The 27515-nt window shown below is 43.3% G+C and overlaps 1 protein-coding gene across 3 annotated transcripts in view; it reads right to left on the reverse strand.

Annotated features, from left to right (window-relative positions):
- The window catches only part of CDC42BPB (CDC42 binding protein kinase beta), a 211080-nt gene that overhangs the window by 84669 nt on the left and 98896 nt on the right, over positions 1–27515 (reverse strand). For all 3 annotated transcript variants that reach the window (XR_013160527.1, XM_077123642.1, XM_077123643.1), the window contains exons 3-5: positions 12264–12347; positions 8547–8642; positions 3337–3485 (exon numbers count right to left, since the gene is read on the reverse strand). Coding sequence is in view for 2 of the 3 variants with exons in the window: in XM_077123642.1 (XP_076979757.1) it covers positions 3337–3485; positions 8547–8642; positions 12264–12347 (329 nt within the window). In the remaining variant the exon portion in view is untranslated. The remainder of the gene's footprint in view (positions 1–3336; positions 3486–8546; positions 8643–12263; positions 12348–27515) is intronic.

Consider the following 27515-nt stretch of genomic DNA (forward strand, 5'->3'; position numbering starts at 1 on the left):
CAGCCATCTCCTCCCTAGATCACCAGGGCCCTAGCTCCTGCCTGAATGGGGGAGGTGGGAGATGGAAACGAAAAAGCAGCAGGAGTGACATCAGCACCATCTTGTGTACAGAGAAGCAGATGCCAACGTCAGCTGAATGATCAGAGCAGGGAACTGATGGCCATGTGCTTGGGGGAAAGGAGACAGCAGAACTCCAGAAATGCTCAGAAATGGGTCCGACTGTGGGTACAGACGGGACCATGGACACACTAAATGTCTATTAAAAAAGTGGTTAAACCCCTCAAGGAAGACTGGGGATTTTCTGACCCTGAGGGACTTAGGAACAGCTGAGGTAGGGGTGGGGAAATAAGGAAGGCTGGGCATAGGGCAAAGTCCAACCCTGCAGGGAAGAGACCCCTGGCCCTTCTCTAGGTTGGCAGCCAGACATGCACCAGCAGCACCCCCTGCTAGCCTTCCCCTGGGATGTATGGACTGAGATTGGGTCCCAGACAGGGCGGCCAGGTCTATGTCTGCTCCCCAGGACTTCCAGATCAGCTGCGCTCACTCCTAAGGGCTCACTCCTAAGGAGGAGGGTCGGGCTTGGGGACTGTGCTCAACTGAGAAGACCTTCCAACATGGAAGTGGCAGACCAAACCAACAGGGACCAGGAGGAAACACACACTGATAATCAACTTCCTCAGAGGCAGATAAGAGTCTATAATCATGAAACAAGAACAGGATTGTGGTTTTTTGTTTTTTTTTAATTTTATAGAAGGAAAAAAAGACTGGGATAAAGTCTTGCAACAAAAACTGAAAATTTAATTATAAGTTCTAGAAGGTAAAAAGTTGAGGAAGTTCTCCAAAATTATATCAAAAAGAGATGTAAAAAGATAGGAAAAAAGAGAACCGAGTGGCCCAGTCCAAGACACCCAACATCTGAACAATGGGAGTTGAGGAAGGGACAGAAAACAGAGGAGTGATCCATTGCAACAAAGATCCCAGAAATGAGGGCTACGACTCCACACCCAGGGCCCAGCACCGTGAAAGGGAGCCCCCACACTGTGCTTCACCTTCAGGAACCTCAAACACCAAGTGTGTGGCCTCACCTCACTGCCTCAGCTCCACAGCCACCCTTGCTGCCTGCTCTGAAAACTGACTAGAACCAGGTCTTTGCTCATCCTCATGTTCAGCTTTCTCGGTAGAGGGGCCGGAGAAACAGCGCTGGAGGCAAGGGCTCTGCTGGCTGCAGGCCCTTTTGGTTTCTCCAGCCTCAGGCTCCTGCAGGACCTGGCAGCCTCTGGCAGTTTGATGGTGGAGGGCCTCCAGGAAGATGCCAGCTTTTGATAGTGGAGGGCCTCCAATAAGACACCAGGGTGCACAGCTTTTCCCAGCCTCTGAGAGGATGGGTTTCCGGTGTGTCCCAGATCTCCAGAAACCCCACTGGTGCAGAGAGCCCTCAGAAGCCTTGAGGTCTCTGCGTTGCATCTGCCATCCCTGTCTAACCTCTTTACCATTTTCTTTACAGCTCATTGGCCCACCCCTTGCTACTCCACTTCCCTGCTGAAGTTAATAACTCTTTACAGTAATTCTCCCTGTTCTAATTATTGTGTCTTCCTCTCTTCCTGACAGGACCCAGACCAAGAGAGAAACTTTAGGACACTCCAAAATAACAGAATAAAAAGGAAATCCCCAACACTGTGGAAACCAGAGGCCTCAGACACCTGAGAAGCACAGAGGATAGATGGTAAAGGAACCACAGGCCTCCCAGACCCCACAGGAAGGTGGCTTCCAATCCAGAATTCCAGACCAGACAATCCATCAATTATGTATGGGGAAAGAATAAAGACACTTTAGACAGACAAGACCTCAAAAAGATGATCTCACATGCCCTCCTTTTCCAGAAACTACTGGAGGAATGTGCTACCAAATCCAAGGGCTAAGACAAGAAGGAGCTTCCTCTTTCATGTGCTTCAGAAAACAAGGGATTCAGTACCAGAGATGAGAAGGGAATCTCTTCTCTGGAGAAGAAATCTTAGAATGAAAAACAGCACAAGTTTACAGAACAACCAAAGCAGAAAGGACCAGAACAATGGAGAGTTCTGGAAGGCTGAGTGCTGCGGGACAACCTAATATGTCTGAACATACAGTTTTATAATTCAGCCATACTATTTAGGGATAATTAGTAACAGTAACAAAGAAAAGTAAGCTAATAAAAAGGGAAGGCAATTATTAACTCCAGAGAAAACAATTTATATAAGAAATATAACTACTATATATGCTAAGGTTTATCTGTGACTAAGAGTCATACAGTCATTATACTCTAAACACCAAATACCGATTGAACCAAAAGTTATTATTTTACTAACTGGGGAGATGATGAAGGAAAGAGAAGAGAGAGTTTGAGAATACCTATCGGGGAGATGAGTGAGAAGACAGTGTATGCTCTAGCTCTAGTTGTATATGTGGGTATGTTTGAGTGTGATGTGTTTATGTAATAGATGTTACCTATACCAAAAAAGAAATGACAAAAATAGCAACATAAGCCTTTTATTTAGACTTATGAAGGCAAAAACTGGAAGAAACAGCTAAAAAAAACCACTTATAATAGTTACCTATGATGAGTGAAACTGGGGTGGGATAGGGCTGGAGATTCATATTCTTCATTATAAACCCCAGAGAATGACTTAAATTTTTAAAAACTATTTATATGAAATTATTTTCATTAAAAATAAAAGAAAAAAACTAGGATTGAGTCTCTGAGTCTTAAAAACCAGAATGAGATGGACACAAAGGCACAGCTGCAGCTTACTGAGGGAAGGGGCTGCCTAGTAGCAGAGTGGGCGGACAAATGGGCAGGGGCAGGGGATCGCATTTGGTGCTTCTCTCCCACCTAGAGGTTCCTCAACAGACAGCGATACTATTACTGAATCGAATCCTGTGGGCTGCTCTAACGTGAGCCCCCCATCTTCAACCTGGTCTTCCCAGAGTGCTCTGTGGGGTGATGAGGCTGGGACTCTATGCAGTCAATGAGGAACAGAGGGGAAAGTTGAGAAAGCACAAACAGTGAGGTGAGGACCCGCATGGGCTCTGGGGTTGGGCAGGCCTCTTTTGGCAGGTATTGGCAGGGGAACGGCTGAATCAGTCACACCAACACCCAGTACCAGATAGCTTTGGCCACAGGTGTGACACTGTCACAACACGCCGATGGCTAGCAGCTACTGGGCACCATGTGGTGGCACCAGGAGGTAGTGCAGGAGCAGCCCAGAGCAGGCTCACTAGCTGCAGGCCCCCAGGACACCCGCAGCCTCACTTGACACACAGATGCGGTTCCCAGTGAGTGTACAAGAAGCAGATTACCTGTGTACGTAATGAAGCTGATGGATGGAATCGATAGCCAGCACCATCTCACCAATGTAGAACCTTGCCATATCCTCTGGAAGCTTGTCTTCAAATTTACTGAGCAGGGTCAGTAAATCACCACCTACATAGTAATCCATGACCAAGTACTACAAATTGGGAAGAGAAATGGAGGGGAGAGAACAGAATATTTAGTCACACTAAACTGGGCAATTAAATGTCAAACTTCCCCATGGAATGAGCTGTAGGACAAAGGACCAGTTGGAAGGGACAGCCAAAAGGTGTGCAGACTCAGGTCAGCAACTACTGTAGGTCGAACACAGAAATCCTCACTCTTGAGCATTTGCTCTAGAAATCAATCAAATGATGAAAGAGATATTTTAGGCACATAACACAAAAAATCTAAGGAATAAAAATTCTTTAGTGTTTTAAAAAGTACAAAGGAAATATGAACTTATTTCTAATAGCATTATCTTATCCTACAAAGAAGGTATGAGAGAGCACAAGAACCTGGGTCAGTATGATTTGTATTTAGGAACAAATGGGAGAAAAAACAAACAAATCTAGTCTAGCCCAGATACCCTTTCTCAGCTGCTGGCCCCATGCCCAACAGCCTCCCACATATCTCTATGGGGATGCTCTAGGGGCCTCCCACCCAGTCTACCAGCATGGAACCTAGCACCGCTCCAACACCCCTAGAGCCTGTGGTTCCTTCTGGGTTCCCTTTCTCAGCAATGGGCTCTCAATACCCGGGGGTGTCCAACCCCATAATGTGGCACCATGCCTAACTTCTGAACACTCTCAGTCCCCGCTCCTTGCTAGGCCCTAAGGCCAAAATATTCTACCTGCTAATATTCCCCAATAAGGGTTACTTCATCAGTCTCCTCATGGGTCTACCCTCCTCCATTCTTGCCTACCTCAACCCATTCTTCACATTGAACCCCAAGGTCTTTGGAATGCTATAAGGTGGAGATCACATTTCATTTTTTTTCAAGTGAGTCTCCCCTTCTGCAACACCATCTGTTGAATTTTTGTTTGAGTTTTTTTGTTTGTTTGGGACATAAGTACATGGGCAGAGAATCCCAAGGTCTTTTTAAAACGCCACCCTCTTGTTTACAATCTTTCAAAAAGCCTTCTCTTACTACCCTGGCTCCTGGGTCCCGGGCTGACCTAGCCCCTTCCCACTGGCCTCCTGTGCTGGGGGCTGCCTCAGCCCTACGGCCATCACCTCCCATGTTGCCAACTTCCTGTTCTGAGGTGAGTGGTTAACTTCTAACATCATGAACACAGCCAAGGAACCATTTAACATTTGCTGAGAACCTAACAAGAATACCAACAGGTCCCATTTATTAAACAAAACGATGTCCCATGCTTCAAACACGAGATTCACATGCATTCTGCCCATCCTCACCGCAGTGCACCCAGCATGACCTTGTCCTACAGGTGGCAAAGGTGGGGGTGATGAGGGTCCAGAGCTACCCAGTGCAGCCAGGTCTGAACCCAAACAGCTGGACTCCGGGGCCCAAGGACTTCCACATGTCATGAGAATATCTCTGAGACACAAAACTGATGCTATGGAGGGGAAAGCCCCATTGGGCCTGTCTGAGCACAGGAGCAGGGATGCGCTCGATGCAAGGAAATGAGGGAAGGCAAAGCTCAAACAGTTTTCCTGGCAACCTTCTCCAGCTGCCTCAGAAATTCAACTTTCAGGGCCACCTCAGGTCCCCTCCTCTGTGAGGCTTCCCTGTGGCCTTGCCCAGCCCCACCCAAGGAAAACTCCCTCCCCTGGCCTCCCTCCTCACCGTCTCTCCAGTCCACAGGGAATCCCTGCTCATCATTTTTCTGTCTCTCCCACACCTAGCACAATTTCTTTACACAGATGGAAGTTCATGGAGTCAGTCCTTTCAGTTGTTCCTTCACTCACTGTGGTATTTGGGTCCAGGTGTCAACTTGGCTAGATGAAGGTGCCTAGTTCTATTGCTGTGGACATGCACCAATGGCATGTGAACCTCATCTGCTGCTGATTACATCCGCAGTCAGCTAGGAGGCGTGCCTGCTGCTGCTGCAACGAATGATGTTTGATTTAATTGGCTAGTGCTTAAATGAGAGACTCAACATAGCACAGCCCAAGCAGCTCAGCATACCTCATCTCAGCACTCGCAGCTCAGCCCAGGCTTTTGGAGATGCAGAAAGGAATCACCCTGGGGAAAGTTATTGGAACCCAGAGGCCTGGAGAGAAGGCAAGCAGAGATCGCCCTGTGCCTTCCCATGTAAGAAAGAACCTCAGTTGAAGTCAGCTGCCTTTCCTCTGAAGAACTATACGTTAACTAAATAAATCCCCTTTTATTGAAAGCCAATCTATATTGTGTTGCATTCTGGCAGCTAGCAAACTAGAACATTCAATCTCTCATGATAGACTGACTGGCACCTGCTGGCGACAGCAACGCTGATGCATGTAGCTGGCCAGGCCTCTCCCGGGTGGGCTGACATGAGCGGGATGTAAGCAAGCACCAGAGGAGCACAAGTATCGGGAAAAAGACAAAACCACATGGTAGACAGAGCGTGGCCGGGGAGCTGCCCAGCGTGGATGGGCAGGCAGCCATCAGCAAGATGCTCACATCGGAGTGGAGGCCAGAACAGCAGGCAGGAGCCAGGCATGTGATGTCCTGGGGACAGTGCATGAAAAGGGTGAAGAGGAAGGTAAGCATGGCATGTTGGAAAACCAGAAGAGGTGGACAAAACTGAGCACAAGAAGGGAGGCGGGGCTGAGGCCAGACCCTGCAGGGAGGCCCTTCAGCCACAGTCGGGATGGGGGCTTCATTTCAAGACCAATGAGAGTCACTGGGGCACTTCATGTGGGACTGAAGATGCAGCCTGACTTACTAAACAGATCCTTTGTGCTCTGTGGAGAATGAGGGAGCAGGGCAAGAGTGGGACAGGAGAGGGGGTGCTGGGAGGCCATCCTGGGGTCCAGCAGGAGATGAAGCCAAATGGCACTAGGGCTGGGCCAGGAAGATGGAGAAAGTGGATGGAGGCAGGGGGCAGGAGGCTGTGCAGAGCCCCTGCTGATGGATGCCTGTGGGGTGAGGGGGGAGGGAGGAACCAACAACAGAGACCTAAAACTTCCAGAACTACTCCTGCTTACTAAAAGTGGATACATGTCAGGCCCCAAAAAGAAAGCAGTATGAGTATGTCTAGCACAATATAAAGTGGACCTCAGTAGTTTCCGTGCCTGCCGAGAAATCTAAAAGGTACACAGAAAACATATTACAGCAACCTGACTGATGGTCTCCTGGAAAACAAGTTTATGAGAAAAGCAAACAGCAAGGGCGTATAAGGCAAACAAGTAGAAACAGATTTCTGGGATAAGAACCAACCCAATTATTTCTTCTGTCATGCAACATAGAATTCTGAGTTTGGTCAACAAGGCAACACTCTTTCAATTAATTACTGGTGAAACAGGTTTAATTTTTTGAAGCCCCAAGTTTAGATACCTATGATAAAAGTCATGACATGAACTAGATTTGGGGGTGCTGAGCACTAAGAATGATGCCTGGAAGAGCACCCCACTGACACCAGAGCATGTGCAATAGGCAGAGGAACCCAAGCCTTCAAGCTGAGCGACAGCACACATGCAGCCCAGAGCTGCGTGCTCTCCAGCTTGTCTCCTTTCCTTGTAACAACTCAGGAGGGGTGACTGCCCTTGTCCCAGAGAAAAGCACCTGCTGTGCGCAGCCAAGTGAGTACCAAACCAAGGCTAGTGGTGCCATATTCACATTCTACAAAACTTCAAAGCTTAATTTTCCTTGTACTTCAAGAAGGGACAACTCCAAAACCTAAAGATCAATTCTCTCAGAAAAGATGGCTTCTTCACAAGATTTGTAATTGATGTGTCTCAATTTAGGATAAACCTGGTAAGTCTTCTTCCCTCCATATTGATCCATGTTGCCTTGTGCTCCCTGGAAATGTCATTTGGATGTAACTAAAATAGGAAGAATTGGGGGGGTAGTCCCTTCAGTTCTCTGAGCAGGTGCATTGCTTCAGGAAGTCAATGGGTTTGCCTGGAAGCATTAGGGCTCTGTAACTACAGAAGGAAGGGCACAGGGCATTGTACTACAGCAACAGGGAGCAATGGGGGTCCTGACTCTGCCACTGGCACCTGTGCCCAGATCGCCATTGGTGGAACTCTGAACCCTGACACGCAGGGTCACTGGGAAGACGGAGCAAGACAGCCACAGGCTAGCATATCACAAGTGCTTGACAGATGCCTGCTGCCCCCTCTACTGGACAGACTATTTTAAAAGTCTAAATGATGGGTGTAACAAACTGATTTACATAGTCCTGAACCTTCAGATCGAAGGGGTTTCCTGGCTGTGAGAAAAATTCTTTAAGTATGAATACAAGTATCCCAGGTTGTTCAGCATGCTGCAGGCTTCAGGGTGTGAGTACCAAGTCCTGGTCTGAGGCTGTAGTGGCAGAAGCAACTGCAGCTGGGCAGGTAGAGGGGGTTAACCTGAGACATGCTCCTCGGAGGTGTGCCTAGGTTGTATCCACCTAGAGTCAATCAAGCAGACTTTCTTAGGTGTATGCAAACCTGGAAATCCATTCCCAGAATCAGAAGTCCTGAACTGCTAAAGCAGCCTTCAACTTTCTCAGTGCCTAGGTCCAAAGGTCGCTTTTGCTTATAAAACCAGTTGCTCAACTACAGGGAATGCTAAAACTTATCCACACATGAGTCACAAAGATGATCATTTAGTATTGAAATTAAGTCCCAGTCCAAGTCAGAACAATAAAAAGATGACAAGAATATGGAAGCAAAACTGTCTTCTCGAAGGTTTCCCAGAGGCAGACTGTCTACCAAGCACAGGCCGCAGACCTGACACAGAGTGCTCCGGCACAGCCACCAGAACACTCAACGCACAGGGGCAGGACGTTTCAGCCATCCCACCCCCCAGCCCCCCCACAGCAGCTTCTTACACTCAAACACAATATAAGAACGAATGTTTAAAAAGCAATAAACTCTGTGAACAAAATGGCTAACAAATGATTAGAGAAAATAAATAATTTCACAAGCATATTTTTTTAAAGTCCCACATGGTAATGACTGCGTTAAAACAAACTCTTCAATTTTATTCAGTCGAACCTAAGTGCTGAGAAGGTCAGCTCCAGGCTGCCTTACCACCAAGTTTTGAGGGGAGGAAAGCACGCACCAGGTGGTTCTCATCCTGGAAAGCATAGTGTAGCGTGGTGATCCACTGGCAGTCACCATTGACTAGCACGTCGCGCTCTTCTCGGAAACAGGCAGTCTGTAAGAATGAAGGGGGAGATGATCTGTGTCCATGTGGAAATAGCCTGCAGAGCACACTCCTGACCATGAGGGATCCCTGCCATGACAGAGGCCCTGAGACAGTGCCACCTGGAACCCAGCGCACGGCCATCTCCTTCCAAGCAAACCCCCTCCCATCTGCTCCTCACTGTCTCCTGGCACTCCTGGACTCTACACTCGCTAAAAGGCAGGGCACCTCTGACCTTTCCTGCTCCTGCAACCCCACCCCCCACACATGTGTTAAGAGCTGCTGAGAGCTTGCTCTCCTCTGTGGGGCCTCCCCCTGCTCTCCTGCAGATGGCCAACACTTGAGGTTCCACCCACACTCACAAGTGGACTTAAGTAGCAGTTTCCCACCTGGGCTCCTCCGGCCAGCACCAGTGCTTAGCTGCTTAAGGGACCACTGTGGAGTAACCACCCAAGCGTCTACCCCTCTGTCTTGTGTCAGGCGTCAGCAACCCATGACTGGCAGGACAGAATGGCTACCTGTTTACTGAGCTGAGTCAGTTATTTTTAAGAAACATGATTAATTTGAGGTGTATTGATGCATGGGGCATAACAGGATTCTTCTACGAAGACTGATAGCCTGCAGCAGAAGGATAAAAGGCTGCTATGGTTTAAAAAAAACAATCCTCAACACATGGGAGCCATCTATATTTAAAAGTGACTAGGTCTTTGGCACAGTTAAAATAAAACTTTCTCTTTATTCAACATATAACATGATTTAAGCTCTACCCTATATTTCAAACTCGCAAAGCATAACAAAAATATACTAGTTATTGAGGGCTAGTTAGGCAAGGCACAAGACTATGTTTCACCTGTGTCCTTTCACCTGCATGACCTTTATAGCATCCATGTTTTCTGTTGTTTCAAAACAAAAATGATTGAGATGGATAGGCATGTCCTGACAGTCCCCATCCATAGCAAGACAAGAAGCCTCATCCGGCTCAACAGACAGCTCACTAACAGCCAGATGTCCAGAGGCAAGTAGCTCCGTAGTCATCAGGAACCCCTTTGCAATGACCACACAGGCACCAGAGGGCTGGCAAGGGAGACCTGGGGGTTGGTGCACCTGGCCTATTTTCCAGCGTGTCCTCTCGCTAAGAAATGGTCTCAAAGTCAGTGAGCATTCTAGGCTCGGCAGCACTGCACACACTGGGCACCCTTATGTCATGGTTAGAGTGGCTCTGGGGCTGCCCAGGGACCTGACAGCATCCCTAACATGGCCTACATGGGGATTGCCCTCCAAGTTCTCAAGAATCCACCCACCAGCTTACAAATAAAAACCTGTTCTTAAATGGGATCACTAGCATGGTAGCCCATGGACACAAAGCATATTATTCTAGCTGCTTTATTTTTTTAAAAAGAGCATATAGGAAAATTTTTAGTAATTTTTATGACCAAAAAAGATGGGAAAAATCCTAGTCTGTTCTCTAAATTGTGCATACTCCACATAGAAACTTTTCCACTGCCCAGCTTCTTGTTTATGTTAAGCTGGAATCTTTTAAGGGAGATTTTAGAAGTTGATATTATAAAATTTAATGTTGAAAATAAGCCTATTAAATAAGAGTAAAGAGGTAAATTACCCTTGACTAGAATTATATAAATCCATAATATATCTTGTTCTCTATACCTTTTAGGATAATGAGCATGATTAGCAGACATTCTTGGACTTTTCTCACAATACCAATTAAATAAATCTGTATAACCAGAGTCAAATTAAATGAAAGCACTTTCTCAGTTCCACTATTTGGATAAATATTAACATAATATGGGGTGATGAGAATCACCTCTCCCTAACCGTAAGATTTTCATAATTTTAAAAATTTAAATACATACATAAACATTTCATTCTGCACATTAACATAAATCACATTAAACATAACTTAGCTATGTTCTTTTACAAATCAATCACTCCTTTAAAAATATAATCTTGAATGGAATTTGCAACAAGCATCCACCGTTCTCCTCTGACAGTAATTACTTTTCCCCACATAAGGAATGCTTTGTTGAGATGTTTCATATGTTCCCCAAAGGTCTGATGGTGAAGTGAAGAGCAGCTGCTAGGGCTGACTGGTCTTGAGGTAAAGAGGCAGGCTGAAGGCATGAGAGGAGGAAGATGACGGTGGTGAGGGTGGAAGAGGAGCCCAACAGAACATGGAAGGAAGACCGCAACTGGAGGTCGTGGTATGAGGGTAGTGGGTCAGTCGTTGGCCACTGCTGTTGTGGGGGTCACTCAGCCCCCACCATGCATTTATTGAGCAGTAAGAAGGTGTAAGATATGTGGGCAGCATAGCAGGAGACAGTAAAACAAGGAGGGACGGGAAAGGAGAACAAGCTACAAATGGTTTAGATGTGACGAACCTGAGGTGCTGGTGGGATGCCGAAATGAGAGTGCCTGCTAAGCTAAAGAAAATCCAGAGCCTTAGGTAAGAGACTAAGACTTAGATATACAGTCTGAAGAGTTATCTATTCAAGGTTGCTGCTGTCATCAGCAGAACAGACAAGAATTCCAGGACATAAGAAAGTGTCTCTCAAATATATGTACGAAGAAGAGGCATGCAAGGGAATGAGGGTTTTGAGTGCTATGCTGAGAAAGGCTAGAAACCAAAGAAGGGATTTTTCAAAAGGAGGACATGGCCACTGGTGACCAGTGCTGGGGTGAAATTCAGGAAGCCAGAGGCTAAGAAAACACGCTAGACTTCGGAGGAACGAGGCTCTTGACCAGAGAAAACAACTGCCTTTGGCTGTGGAGGGGACCCAGGCTGCTGGGCTTTACAGAGAAACAGACACCATGATACAGCCAAGTGCAGATGACTCTCTACCAAGTTCAGAGTGAAACGGGGGTGAGCAACCACTGTGCAGAGGGTGGGCTGTGGAGGAGTGGAGCATGCATTCTGGCAGAGCATGACGAGAGGGTTAGAGCATAACCAATAGAACAGATCTGAAAGGGAACAGGAGGTCAGTTGGTGGCGTCTTCCCTGGGAGAGGAAGGAGACTTTGCCCCCGGAGAACGCATGGCAGGACACAGAGGATGAGGAGAGAAGACAGAACTTAAAGTAGCTGCCCAGAACAAAGGTCTGGTATCAGCCAGTCTCAGATAAATTAGAAGGGGAGACTCTGGGCTGAGTGAGGGCTGGAAGGAACGGGATCAGGACACAAAACAGCCATCGGGGGCTGATATGTAACTCAGAAAAGGCGAGTCCCAGAGTGCCAAGTAGCAGTAATCTGTTTCTACTTATAATCTTCATTTTCCCTCTAAGAGGAAATATAAAAACATTTCTGTATGTAAGTAGCCTCCAAACACAACAATTTATTTTGCATATGGATCTGAACTGCTACAAATACTTTAAAACTTCTGTGAAGACTTTATAGTAAAGAGAAACCTCATTGATATACTCAGGGGTGAAGGCTCAGCAGATGGTCTGGTAAACGAATAAATAACGACACAATCACAGAGAGTCATGGATGCCCAGGGGGGTGAGAACTGATGGACAAAAAGCAGCTGGCTCTAGTCAAGGGATGAAGCTGGGCCTCGTGGTCACTTTTCTCTTACATAAAACCCATATTTATTGTTTTCAGGGGGGCTCTCCATACTTACCTCTGCTCTTTTAAGCATTTCCCACTTGTTGAGGATCTTCATTGCATAAATTCGTTCAGTGCTCTTCATTTTGACAACAGCAACCTAGAATACAAACGCTAGTTTACCAAAAACTTAGTTAATGGACTAAAAAGCTAGCATATCTTCATATAACCACAGTAACATCTTTATAGCTTAGTACCCTGGAAAAAGGGGCTGCTAAGGAAAGTGAAGTGTTCTACATAAATAAAGATTTGACCTTTTAAGCATAAAAACTTGGGTTTTAATTACACTACAACTTTAATGCTATCACCTGCTTGGCTGAAAACACTTCAGCACTGAGTGCTGGGTAGGGGAGGATTCATTGTACATTTAAGAAGTTTTTAGAAGTCTGTGGTGGCTCTCAGACCTTCCTGCCTGAATTAACACCTCCCCCTGTCAACCCCACCCCTCTCCCCTTGCTCCAATGCACATTTCCACCTCTCACTTTCCCATCCCCACTCTTTTTTGTCTGGATTATTTTCTTCACAGGGTAGTGATTAATGGTATGGACTCTGGAGTGGAACCTTGGGCAAATTCTTTCTACAACTACAAAAATCGGGATAACTGCAGACAGATCTCTTAAGATTGCTGTGAAAATCAAATGAGTCAGTACATTTCACAGGCTTAGAATAGTGTTAGGTATATAGCTGGCACTCAATGTTAGGTGTCAGCCATAACACAAGGTACAGCTCAAATGTTGCCTCTTTCAGGAAGTCCTCCTGGAATTCCCAGTACCCTCCGAATACTAAAGGAGCTTTTCCACTACTACCAACACTCATATGCAGCATCTCAGGGCACCTAAGTCCATCATTTATTGGCCCAAGTATCCATCACAACATTAACCACTGAGGATAAACTCCATCTCCCCCTCAGGCCACTTCAGACTAATGATAATGATGGTCTTCATTAAAGATAATCTTCCCTGGTCCCAATGGTGATCAGCTACAGTATGCATGCCCTGACACAACCCGGAGTCTGTTGGGGGCACAGAGTCTATACACCTCAAGGCTCCATGCAGGGCCTCACTTGCTGCATGACTGAAACTGTCCTTGTTCATCTCTCTCGCTGTCAGCCTCTGATCACACATACATGGTTCTTTATTAGCTATGGTCCTAGAAACCGATACCCAAGCTTGCTATGATCCCGAATACACTACGAATAAACAGTATCACAACAAGTCTTAGCAGGCACCCCTATGTGCAAAAGAATAAGAACTCTGTGCATACAATTTGTTACTGCTATTTTCTTCCATTTAGAAGCATCTATTTCTGCCTAGGAACTAGCTATAATCTAGGCAGGTGAGTACTAAGCATAAAAACCAGCTATACAGTACTTACTAATGAAACGGTCTAGATTAAAAGGAATGGCAGAGTTGATAAATTTTAAGGGGAACTGAAATTCTAAAGATAAAACGCTGCAAGAGCTGCCCACTGAAAATGAGATGCAGAACATTATAAACTTTTGTTTTAAAGACTAATTTTTTAGGGGAGGTCTACTAGGACACAGGCTCTTTCCAGAAAATCCAGGGAACAGCTCTGATAAAATACATGGAAGGTATAACCTCCAGATGGTTCCTAGGCCAGATAAGCCCTGAAGCCCAGAATTACCAGCCTCTCTAAGAGCTTCAATCAGTTGTATTCCCCTACCCCATAATGCTGATACCCCTTTTCGACAAGCAGAAGTTAGAGGGTCATTGCCCAAATACCACTAATAAGTGGGAGAAGGATCAACAGAGAAGGAGGAGTTGTATCAGAGGAGACAGGATTTAACAAATGATTATGACTACTGAATTGATATTGATATTTCTTTTTAGTGTCCAGTGTCTTAGAGAAGCTAGAAGGAAACAACTGAAATGGTAGAATTGTAATCCATTTCATACTTTGAAACTTGTTCTGTAACTACTTGTTAAAATGTACTTTGAAATTTATCACTTTTTTGTATATATGTTATATAGTCACAATAAATGTTTTAAAATATATATGTAAATGTGGAAGGAAGACAGGAGGACTGAGCTCTGAAGGAGAGCAGCAGCCAAAGCACAGCCAATCTGCAAGAAGAAGGAAAGGTGCTTCCAAAGCTTTGGTTTGTGGTTGTGATTAGCTCCTGGCATTCAAGAAAATCTCTGTCATATCAATAGCTTGATACAAACTTAAGGGACAACCCAGGGACTAACTCCCAGAGGAAACAGTTTAAAATATTAGAACGTGCAGTGTGCAACAAAAGACTACTAGCAAAGAAATAGGAAATGATGGCCCATATAAAGGAACAAGATAAAAATCAAGCAACCATGAATGAAAAGGACCAGACTCTGGAGGAAACATGGAAAAAGAACTAAAGAATATGAGGAAAATGATGAGTGAACAACATGGGAATCTCTCCTGAGAAATGCTGAAATAGAAGAACCCAAAAACTAGGAAAAAATTCCCCTAGATGGTCTCAACACAAGACTGAAGGGGGCAGAAGAAAGAATCTGTGTTTGGAGACAACTGAAATGATTCAGGCTGAGCAGCAGAAAGAAGAATAAAAGAGAATGAGCACAGCCTCAGAAACTTGGGACACCATAAGGCATACCAATATGTGCATTTGGGGAGTCCCAAAATGAGAAGGAAAAGAAAGGGACAGAAATAAAAAAAAAAAAAAAAACTAAAATCATACAATGTGTCTTCAAAGACAATAATGGAATGAAGCTAGAAATTAATTGCAGAGGGAGAAATGCTAAAACTAACAATTTCAACATATGTTGAAATTAAACAGCATACTCTTTTTTTTTCCCCTTCTTTTTAAATTATTTTATTGACAAAGCATAACAACATACAAATAAGACTATTCTTAACATATGAACATTCCATTCTTGGTATATAATCAGTGACTCACAATATCATCACATAGTTGTATATTCATCCATGATCATTCTTAGAACATATGTATCACTCCAGAAACAAAAAATTAAAAAAAAAAAGAAAAAGAAAAAACTCATACATACCATACCCCTTACCTGTCCCTCTCATTGACCGCTAGTATTTCCATCTACCCAATATATTTTAACCTTTTAAATGGCATATTCTTAAACAAACAATGGATCAAAGAAAAATTCACAAGGATGTGAGGAACTATCTTGGGACGAATAACATGAAAACACAACATACTAAAAGTTATGGGATGCAGCAAAGGCAGTACTTAGAGGAAAATTTAAAACGCTAACTGCTTACAGTAAAAAACACGAAAGACTTCAATCAGAGACCAAACCTCAAGACTAGAGCTTCTAAAAACAGAAGAGCAAACTAAACCCAAAGCAAGAAGGAAGGAAGGAAATAACAAAGATTAGAGCAGAGATAAATGAAATAGAAAATTTAAAAAACTGTAGTGAGACTAAACAAAACCAAAGGCCAGTTCTTTGCAAAGATCAATAAAATTGACAAACCTTTAGCTAGACTGACCAAGAAAAAAACAAAGAGAGAGGATACAAATTATTGAAATTGGAAACGAAAAGGGGGACATTAGTGACCCCACAGAAATAAAAAGCACTGTAACAACTATGAACTGTGCCAACAAATTGGATAACCTAGATGAAATGGACAAATTTCCTAGAAACATACAAACTACCTACACTGACTTGAGAAGAAATAGAAGTTCTCAACAAACCAGGAACTAGTATAGAAACTGAACCAGTCATCAAAAACCTCCCCAAAAGAATAAGCCCAGGACCAGATGGCTTTACAGAGGAATTTTACCAAACATTCTAAGAAGAACTACTGGGTTAAAACTGATCTATACCCCAGAGAAGCCATGTTCTTCTAGTCCATTCTTGTGGGTACAGACCTATTGTGGGTGGGAGCTTTCGATTAGGTTGTTTCCATGACCCACCCTATATAAAGGTGGGTCTTAATACTTTCCTGGAGCCCTTTCTGAGAAAGAGCCCAAAGACATTTAGAGAGAGAAAAGAAATGCCTAGAGACATTTTAGAAACAGAGTCAATGAAGAGAATGAAACGCCACTGTTATTCAAAACTGTACTAGGAGTTCTAGCCAGAGCAACTGGGCAAGAGAAAGAAATAAAAGGCATTAAAATTGGAAAGAAAAAGTAAAACATTTCCTATTTGTAAGTGACATGATCCCATATACAGAAATCCTGAAAGATCTAAAACGAAGCTACTGGAACTAATAATGTATTAAAAAGGAGCTGAGTACAAGATAAATACACAAAACTCAGTGATATTTCTAGCATGAGCTAGAACAAATGTGTTATCATCATTACAAGGAGTTAATAATAGAGTGGTATATGGGGGGGGGAAATGTACCTATCTTAAACTATGTACTGTAGTCAACAGTAATATTTTAATATTCTTTCAACAACATTAACAAATGTATCACCAATGCTAGAGGTCAAAAACAGGTGGAGTTAGGGTGTGCTAGTCTGTTTTTGTTCTTGTTTTTGGAATAATGAGAATGTTCTAAAACTTACTGTAGTGATGAATGCACAACTCTGTGATTATACTGCAAGCCACTGATTGTACACTTTGGATGGACTGTATAGTATATGAATATACCACAATAAAATGGCTTTAAAGAAAAGTGTGCAAAACACTTGAATAGACATTTCTCCAAAGAAAACAGATCTAAAAGAGTGCGTGAGAAGATGTTCAATGTCATTAGTCATGAAGGAAATGCAAATCAAAACCACAATGAGATACTATAAACACTTGCTAGAATAGTGACTTCATTCAAAAAAAGGAAAAATAACAAGTGTTGGAAAGGCTGTGGAGAAACAAAAAGCCCAGTTCACTATTGTTGGTAATATAAAGTTACTAGTCGGAGTTCCTCAGAAAGTTAAAAATAGAATTATCACATGACCCAGCAATCCCACTACTTGGTTATATATCCAAGGAAATTGAAAACAAGGGCTCAAACAAGTTTGCATATTGGTTCACAGCATTATTCACAATTGCCAAAGGAAGGAAGTAACCCAAGTGTCCATCAACCAATGAATGGAGAAATAAAACAAAGTATATACACACAATAGAACATTATTCCATCATAAAAAGGAGTGAAGTTCTGATACATGCTACAATGTGGATGAATCTTGAAGACATCATGTTAAGTGAAAAATAAGCCAGACACAAAAGGACAGATATGGTATGATTTTACTGATACAAAATAATTATAATAAGCAAATTCACAGAGTCAGAAACTAGAATATATGTTACCAGGGCCCAGGGTGGGGTAGGGAATGGGAAGTTAATACTTAAATTATACAGAGTTTCTATTTGGATTGCTGGAAAAGTTCTGGCAATGGATAGTCCAGATGAAAACACAATATTGTGAATGTAATTAACATCACTAAATTATATGTTCGAATGTGGATAAGAAGGGAAATTTTAGGTTGTATATATATTACCAGAATAAAAATTTTAGAATAAACACAGGACTGTACAACACAAGCAGTGAACCCTGTTGTAAATGATGGACTATAGTTAACAGTACAATTATAAAAATGTTCTTTCATGAATTGTGACAAATGGATCACATTAATGCAAAGTATTAACAACCAGGTGGTATACAGGAACTCTGTTTTCCATGCATGATTTTACTGTATACTCACAACTTCTCTAATTTAAAAAATTCAACATTTAAATATGTGCATTTCTTTTTGTGTAAATTTTAAATAAATGAATAAACTACAATAATATAAAACTCGGAAAACTACTTGTTAAATCAAGAGTTCACAGATGTGAAACAGAAAAGCAAAATTTAATTCTGAAAAATACTGCATATTAAAAAGGCTTTCTATATTACATAATATAAAAAAAATAAACGATTTGTGGCTAGTCTTATTTGGTTTACCAGAAGCTTCTTCCTACACAAAAAAATTATTTCAAAGAGAGGTAAGTAACGTTCTTTCAAATAGCTCCAAAATTAGACATTTCAACAAAGAAATAAAAATCAAAATACTCTTATAGAACATTAAAAAGTGATCCTAGGACACAAAAACTAGTATAACGCCTAATGCTAGACCAGATCCAATACTGGAGGAAAAAAGAAAAAAGCCACAAAGGACACTATCGGGTCAGCTGACAAAATTACCATTAGGACAGCAAATTAGATAAAAAAGTATTCTGTTGATTTTAAACTGATTAAAGTTGGTAACTGAATGGGGTTGTATAAAAGACTAGCACTGGTCTTAGAGAATAGACACTGAAGTATGTGAAAGGCCATGAAGCTAGCAAATTATTCTTGGTAATTCCAAAAAATTATACTGGTGAGGGGGTGGCAGGAAGGAAGGGAGAGAGACAGAGAGAGGGACATGAGATAGAGGGAGAAGAAAAGGGAAGAAAAGGGAAGAGAAGGGAGGAGAGTGGGACAAACAGAGGAGAGAACATCCACAGGAGATAAAGCAAAAGAGGATTAAATGTTAACAAAAGGAAATCTGGGTAAAGGGTTAGGCTGGTGTTCTTTTAACCATCCTATTCATGCACCTATTCTGTAAATTTGAAATTGATTCCTAAGAAAGTTTTGTTTCTCTTGGAACAAGGAGAGGGGCAGGCCAGGGCAGGGTGCTGGGAGTCCAGACTTTGGGTCAGGCAGGAGGGCGAAGGTCCTAAATCAGCGCCTCCTCGGAGACCTGGGCCTCGGCTCTGGGCCTTGGGGGCAGTAGGCTCTTGGAAGGTTTCTAGGAGAACACACATATGAAGCCTTGAGAGCCATGCCCAGGCTCTGGTGTCCGTTCCAGGAACTGCTGGCTGCTGCAGTGGTCAAGTGCCGGTCTACAGCAAAGGGACCACATCGGGCCAGCCAAACGAATGCTAGCAGGGGGTATGGATCCAGGCATTTGCTAGCACTGGGGCTGCCCCCAAGGTGTGGAGGGCAGGAAAGTTTTTCCAAAGCCACTGTGCCCAAAAGAAAAGCCCTACCTCAAACATTCTATACTCGGTTTAAATAGGAACCTAGAAATGTTTCTCTAAAACTGGGGTGGTGAGTGGTGGGCGGTATGGGTGGAGCAGTCTTGGATGTTTATGACAGGTGGAGTAATCAGTGCTGGCCTCATGGTTCTGGGCTTCACAGATCCCTTCTGTGGGGTAGGGCAGTCCAAGTAATTGGCCTGCTGCCACTTACACATACCTGTGCATCCCAGTACACGCAGACTCTCAACCTTCCCCACTGCCACCTGCACACATCTGCACACCCCAGTATACACAGACTTTCACTCTTCCCTGCTACCAGGATACTTGTTGCTAGTCAGTAAAGGTAACTCAATATGTGAAAAAGAATTCTGGTCTCCACATCTGTTAGAGTAGTGTACTTACTTCTGTGACTCTCACAGTACTTTCAGAGAAAGAAGCCAAAATTGAGTACATTTCAGGTACTTGAGGGCTGGTGTGCATGGATGTGGACCACAGGGGACACTAGTGAGGGACCACTGACTGCAACAGATCCAGAATGGAAAGGCCAAAGGCAGTGCTGAGGCCTGGAGAGGGAAAGAATCCAGTGAAGGGAAAGCTGGGGCAGGGCTTTTGAGAGGCATCAATGTTATCTTCTTTGAAACTCATGAGACTGAGGTTTACACTAAGTTCTGTGGCAAAGAACAGCACTGAACAAACTAGGAACCTTTGTGGCAAAACGATTTTCTCCCTGGTTCTTTCATTTTCCCTCCTGCTTGTCATCTCTCACATGCCCTGGTGCAGTTCCTCCTGGTCTCTTAAACAAGGGCCCTCTCTGGCGTTTGCAGCTGTAACTTTAGAGCTTTGCGCAGGCTCAGGCCTTGCTAGCCTCATGCCCAGTGCCTGGCACAAGGAAGACCATCAACAAATGCAAGCACTGGACTGAACCTGGTTTTAACTTCAGAAGGCATTAGCTTTCTGCTCTCTAAGGAAATAAACTAAAGAACAAAAGTCATACCTTACATCATCAAATAATCTGCCCACTGCTTAGTTATTTCTACATGGAATTTCTTCCCAGTGGTGCCTTTCAATAAAAAGCTCTGGAGGTGATGTCATCAATATTGCAATGTAAACAGCTACTGAAAACCTCTCCCCAGAGACTCAGAGAAAAAAAGGACAACTCTCACTTGGTTCAGAACTTGGGAGGAAGGTAAAGACCAGAGAAAAATCTCATAAATGCTGAATCGAAGAAAGAGAAAAAATATCAGGTAGGAAATTTATGCCCCAGATCGGCTGGTCCTCCCTCCCCTCACTTGGTCCCACCCAGCTTCGGAAGTGCTCAGAGGCAGCAACTGGGGCCCCTCCCATCTTCCACCGGACACAGACTGTAAACTCTCCCACAGAGTGAGAAAGATCTTCATCTATATCGAGACACAGAGACCCAAACCCACAGAGACCCAGAGAGGACTCAAGCTGCTGGGGAGGGTGAAATACAAAAGAGCAGAAAGGAAGAGCGTCCAAATGGAGGATCAGGGCGGAAGCAGCAGAATCTTTCCCAAAAGTAGCAAGTAGCCAAGCAGAAACTAGCCAAATCAACTGTTTGGGGACCCAGGGAACAGGAGAGGCCATATCAAGGCCCAGTTCAGGGAGCGATGAAGAGTTTGAGAAATCGTGGACAAACACTGTGTTTCCAACCCTGGGTTCCTGGCTGCCCCTTGCCCACCCTTGAGAGAAACAGATACCTGCAGACTGGGGCACCTGGGGGAGACCTCTGCACCAAGTTAAGTGAGGGACATGGCCCCACACTGAGTGAAGTGAGGGTACAGGAAACCACTGTTTCAGCCCCACCGGGTGAGACACTGCCTGGGCTCCAGGAAGAAAACAGCTTCTGAGGATGATTACATCATCAAACAGTGCCACCTGCATGGCAGGCTAGAAAGTGCAGGGGAACTGCAGGGCTTCTTAGAGCCTCTCCAGACCCTATCCCAGGCCCCTCGGAACTGGTCTACACCCTTGCATGGGAACCGGCCCCGCTTTGGTTGAAAAATATGAATGATACAACTACTAAAGCAGGGGCCTAACACAGACCCAGGCAACAACTAAACCTCAGACAAGAGAGAGTAATCGATTTCAGAACAGACCAATCAAAATAATCAAATGACCAGATACCAACAAAAAAATCACAAGGCATACTAAAACTCAAGAAGAAATGGCACAAAGGAACAAGTCAAAAAGTTGAAGGAGACACAGAATCTGGAACAAAGACATTAAAACAAATTTCCTGAATCAACTGAAAGAAATGAAAAAAGATGCATAAGGAAATAAAGGATATTAAGACGACAAGAGGAGAGCATAAAGAAGAATTTAAGATATTTCTGGGTCAAGATGGCGGCTTAACAACATGCACATTTTAGTTCGTCCTCCAGAACAACTACTAAATAACCAGAAACAGTACAGAAAAGCTCCTGGGGCCATGTCAGTGACCAGACACACAGCATATCCCAGTCTGGACCAGCTGGACCGGCTGCGAGCACCCCCCAGAACCATGAGTTCCCAAAGCTGTGGAGGCCAGCGTCCCTCCCCCACAGGCCACTTCCCAGAGGGGAAAGGAAAGGACTTTACCAGCAGCAGGGACTGGGCACAATCAAACGCCAATTGTGGAACTAATTAACAAATTCTGACTGCTAAAAATAGGCCCCCAGCTTAGGTGAACCTGATCAAAGTGGAGGTTGCTCTTTTTTGCCCCAGTGCCAAGGGGGCAGGACTGACAGAAAAGGGGGGGAAGAAAAAAGAAGGAAACAGAGGTTTTTGTGGCTGTGTATCTACAAAGGCTTGACTGGCTCTGGATACAACAGCAGGATTTTTCAGGCTGCAACTGCCCCAGACATAGACAACAGTGAGCTCTTTTGGGGGCTTATCTGGAACCTGTGCCTTCCCTAGGGGAGAGCTGAAGCCCCACCCAGGTGGAATCCCTCCATCAAGGAATTCAGACACCAGGGCTTGGTAATTTGAAGCCATTAAAACCAGCCTACAACCTCTCCTCTGTCTCCACCATGTCCCCAGCAGGGAGAGTCTGCCAAAGTTAAAGGTACCGCATCATCTTATGCTGGTGGGACCTGTAGTCAGACAAGCGCCACATATTGGGTAGGATAAGAAAAACAGAGTCCAGAGACTTCACAGGAAAGTCTTTCAACCTTCTGGGTCTCACCCTCAGGGAAAACCGACGCAGGTGACTCTTTCCTCCTGATAGGAAGCCAGTTTAGTCTGGGAAAATCTGGCTGGGGTCTATAATATCTAAGTAGACCCTCCTAAGTGTGTCAGGGGGAAAGGCACCACACAAGCAGGGCAAGAAACAAGAAAACAAGAGCTGAAAAATTCTCCTCTGTTAAACAAAACTTAAGCTAAAGGTCCAGATAAAGCTGAACGGAATGTCAAAAAACAGATAGACAACAAATTTATCCAGCAAGAAAACCCTAGATAAAAGAAGTGAAAGCAATCTCCAGAATAAACTAAGTAAGGTAATTAAATGCCTAGACGCCAGCAAAAAATAACAAATCACACTAGGAAAATTGAAGATATGGTCCAGTCAAAGGAACAAACCAACAATTCAAATGACATACAGGAGCTGGAACAATTAATTCAGAATATACGAACAGACATGGAAAACCTCATCAAAAACCAAATCAATGAACTGAGGGAGGATATAAAGAAGGCAAGGAAAGAATAAAAAGAAGAAACTGAAAGTCTGAAAAAACAAATCACAGAACTTATGGGAATGAAAGACACAGCAGAAGAGATGGAAAAAAACAATGGAAACCTACAATGGTAGATTTTGAGAGACAGAACATAGGATTTCTGAACCGGAGGACAGAACATCTTAAATCCAACAAGAAACAGAAACTATAGGAAAAAAAATGGAAAAATATGAGCAGGGACTCAGGGAATTGAAAGACAATGTGAAGCACATGAATATACATGTTGTGGGTGTCCCAGAAGGAGAAGAGAAGGGAAAAGGAGGAGAAAACCTAATGGAGGAAATTATCACTGAAAATTTCTCAACTCTTATGAAAGACTTAAAATTACAGATCCAAGAAGTGCAGCGTACCCCGAAGAGAATAGATCCAAATAGACACACTCCAAGACATTTACTAATCAGAATGTCAGAGGTCAAAGAGAGAGAGAGGATCTTGAAAGCAGCAAGAGAAAAGCAATCCACCACATACAAGGGAAGCCCAATAAGACTATGCGCAGATCTCTCAGCAGAAACCATGGAGGCGAGAAGACAGTGGGATGATATATTTAAATTATTAAAAGAGAAAAACTGCCAACCAACAGTTCTATATCCAGCAAAATTGTCCTTCAAAAATGAGGGAGAAATTAAAACATTTTCAGACAAAAAATCACTGAGAGAATTTGTGACCAAGAGACCAGCTCTGCAAGAAATACTAAAGGGAACACTAGAGACAAATACGAAGACAGAAGAGAGAGGTGTGGAGAAGAGTGTAGAAAGGAAGACTATGAGTAAAGGTAAAAAGAAGGAAAATTAGATATGACATATAAAATCCAGAAGGCAAAATAGTAGAAGAAAGTACTACCCATGCAGTAATAACACTGAATGTTAATGGATTAAACTCTCCAATCAAAAGACATAGTCTGGCAGAATGGATTAAAAAACAGGACCCATCTATATGCTGTCTCTACTCAAATGACATGAGGCCAAGGACACAAATGGATATTTACACACCAATGTTTATAGCAGCATTATTAACAATTACCAAGAGATGGAAACAGCCAAAATGTCCATCAACAGACAGTTGGCTAAACAAACTGTGACATTTACATAAGATGGAATATCATGCAGGTGTAAGACAGAATAAAGTTATGAAGTATGTAACAACATGAATGGACCTTAAGGACATTATGCTGAGTGTGATTAGCCAGAAAAAAAAGCACAAATACTGTATGGTCTCACTGACATGAACTGACATGAATAAACTTGGAATATTTCCTTGGTAACAGAGACCATCAGGAGATAGAAATAGGGTAAGATATTGGGTAATTGGAGCTGAAGGGATACAGATTGTGCAACAGGACTGAATATAAAAACTCAGAAATGGACAGCACAATATTACCTAACTGTAATACAATTATGTTAAAACACTGAATGAAGCTGCATATGAGAATGATAGAGGGAGGAAGGCTGAGTCATAAATGAAATCACAAAGAAAGACGATAAAGATTGAGATGGTGTAATTTAGGAATGCCTAGAGTGTATAATGATAGTGACTAAATGTACAAATTTAAAAAATGTTTTTGCATGAGGAAGAACAGAGGAATGTCATTACTGCAGTGTGCTGAAAATAGATGGTGCTTAATATTTTAAAATTTCAACTAATGTGTGAGACTAAAGCAAAAAAATGTTTATTTGGTACAAATCTATACTTTGACTAGCGCATCTCCTAATATAACTTATGTAGATAGTTGATTGAACACCTTAAGTACATGGAATTTTGTATAGGACATGAGATTTTGTTGGTTTGTCCAGGTGATGCCCTGATGAATCCCAGAGTGATTTGATCAGTGAGTGGAAAAGTATTTGCAAAGTCCCCTTCAGGGAATGGTGAGAACGGGGGAAAACTCAACTTCCCCAAGTTGGATTCTTGATATTCTCACAAGCAGTGTGGACAACCAAAGCTATAGGCTGAACCCCCAGTCTTGGGGTTGTTCATATGAAACTTAACCCCACAGGAGATAGGTCAAGCCTACTTAAAATTAAGCCTAAGAGTCACCCCCAAGAGAACCTCTTTTGTTGCTCAGATGTGGCCTCTCTCCAGCCAACACAGCAAACAGACTCACCACCCTCCCCCTGTCTACGTGGGACATGACTACCAGGGGTGTAGATCTTCTTGGCAACATGGGACAGAAATCCCAGAATGAGCTGAGATTCAGCATCAAGGGATTGAGAAAAACTCTAGAATGAGCTGAGACCCAGCATCAAGGGATTGAGAAAACTTTCTCAACCAAAAGGGGGAAGAGTGAAATGAGACAAAGTGTCAATGGCTGAGAGATTCCAAACAGAGTCAAGACGTTATCCTGGAGGTTACTCTTATGCATTAAGTAGATATCACCTTGTTATCCAAGATGTAATGGAGAGGCTGGAGGGAACTGCCTGAAAATGTACAGCTGTGTGCCAGTAGCCATGTTTCTTGATGATGATTGTATAACGATATAGCTTTCACAATGTGACTGTGTGATTGTGAAAACCTTGTGTCTGATACTCCTTTTATCTACCTTGTCAACAGATGAGAGGAACATATGGAATAGAAATAAATAATAGGGGGAACAAATGTTAAAATAAAAATAAATAAATTAAAAATAAATAAATAAAAAAGAATTTAAAAGAATACATAGCAAAATAACAGATATTATGGAAATAAAAACACTGCAGATGAACTTAAAAATATATCAGAGATGAAGGCAGGGCAAAATGGCGGCATACTAAGTTATGAAACTTAGTTTGTCCTCCAGAGCGGCTATTAAATAGCCAAGAACTGTACATAACAATTGCTCAGGGAACATTAGTGACCGGACAAACAGCATATGCCAGTTTGGAATGGGTGGAAGGGATGAGAGCCACACAAAATTGTAAGTCTCCCAAGCCACGGAGGTCGGCACTCCTTCTCCATGGGCATGGCAGGCTGCATCCCCAAGGGGAAAGGAAACAGACTAGCAAGGGCTTAACTCAACCACATTCCAATTAAGGAATTAATTAACAAATTATGACTACTGAAAACAGGCCCCAAAAGCACAGATATAGCAGGAATAAGCACTAAAGCAACCAGGAGTTTTCATCCCACCAGAGGGCATGGGGCTGATGTGTGTGTGTGGGGGTGGGGTGGGGGGTGGGGGGGGAGCTGAGGAGTGGGAGAGAAGCTTTTATGATTTGGACTGCACAAACTACTGGAAAAGGGCTGGACCACAAGAAAAGGGGGCACACAGAGCCTGAGGATACACAGAGCCATGTACCAACTCAAGTTATTGATTGGCAAACTCGAGGAGCACGGGGTCCAGCTCTGAAAACGCTTTTCGATTTTTAAAAAATTCTTAACAGCTCATATTAGATAGAACTGCAAGCACACTCAGGCATCAGCATGCCCCAGGTAAGAGCCCTACTAAGATATGCCTGAGAAACAAAGTAACTAGTCAGGTGAAAGGGGTTAATTCCCTAAGGGGCATATCTTCCCCAAGAAAAAGGAGGTGGGGCCCAGCTCAAGTGGAGGCAATCCTTCAGGGAATTCAGGCCCCAGGGGCTGGAAAATAGAACCAATCAAAGTATGCCTACTCCCCAACCTCTGTCTCAACCACATCCCCAGCAGGGAGAGATCTACTGAAATTAAAAGCACCATATCATTTTACATTGGTGGGAAGCTATAGGCAGAGAAGTTTCACGATGCTGGGCAGGACAGGGAAAGCACATGGGAAGGTGTGGGCAGAAAAGTTTTACGATGCTGGGCAGGACAGGAAAAGCACAGTCTCAAGGCTTCGTAGCAAAGTCTGACAACCTAGGGGTCTCACCCTCAGGGAAAACTGGTGCTGGCTACTCTCTGCTCCTGAGATGTTGACCTGTTTGGTATGCGAAAATCTGACTAGGTTGATCATATCAGAGGAGACCCTCCTCAAAAAAGGTTCCATATACACAGGGCAAGAAACAGAAAAACAAGAACTGAAAATTTCTGATCAGTTAAACAGAACATATTCTAGAGGTCTACAATAAATTGGAACTGAATGCCAAAGAACAGATACAAAACAAGGGTATCCAGCAAGAAAACAATAGGTAAGAGTGAAAAAAAACCCCCAGAATAAACTAATTAAGGAAATCAAATGCTTAGGCACCTGCAAAAAATAATGAGTCATACTAGGAAAAATCGAAGCTATGGTCCAGTCAAAAGAATAAACCAACACTTCAAATGAGATACAAGGGTTGAAACAACTAATTCAGAATGTTCAAAGAGACAGGCAAAATCTCAACAAAAATCAAATTTGTGAGTTGAGAGAGGATATAAAGAAGACACTGGGCAAATATAAAGAAGAAATCAAAAGGTTGAAAAAACAGATTGCAGAACTTATGGGAATGAAAGGCACAATAGAAGAGATGAAAAACAATGGAAACCTACAACAATAGATCTGAGGAGCAGAACAAAGGACTAGTAACTAGAGGACATGACATGTGAAATCCGACACACAAAAGAAAATATAGGGAAAAGACGGGGAAAATATGAGCAGCATCTCAGGGAACTGAATGACAACATGAAGCACACGAATATATGTGTTATGGGTGTCCCAAAAGAAGAAGAGAC

This window comes from Tamandua tetradactyla, chromosome 12 (assembly GCF_023851605.1).
Source record: "Tamandua tetradactyla isolate mTamTet1 chromosome 12, mTamTet1.pri, whole genome shotgun sequence".
NCBI classification, from domain to species: domain Eukaryota; kingdom Metazoa; phylum Chordata; class Mammalia; order Pilosa; family Myrmecophagidae; genus Tamandua; species Tamandua tetradactyla.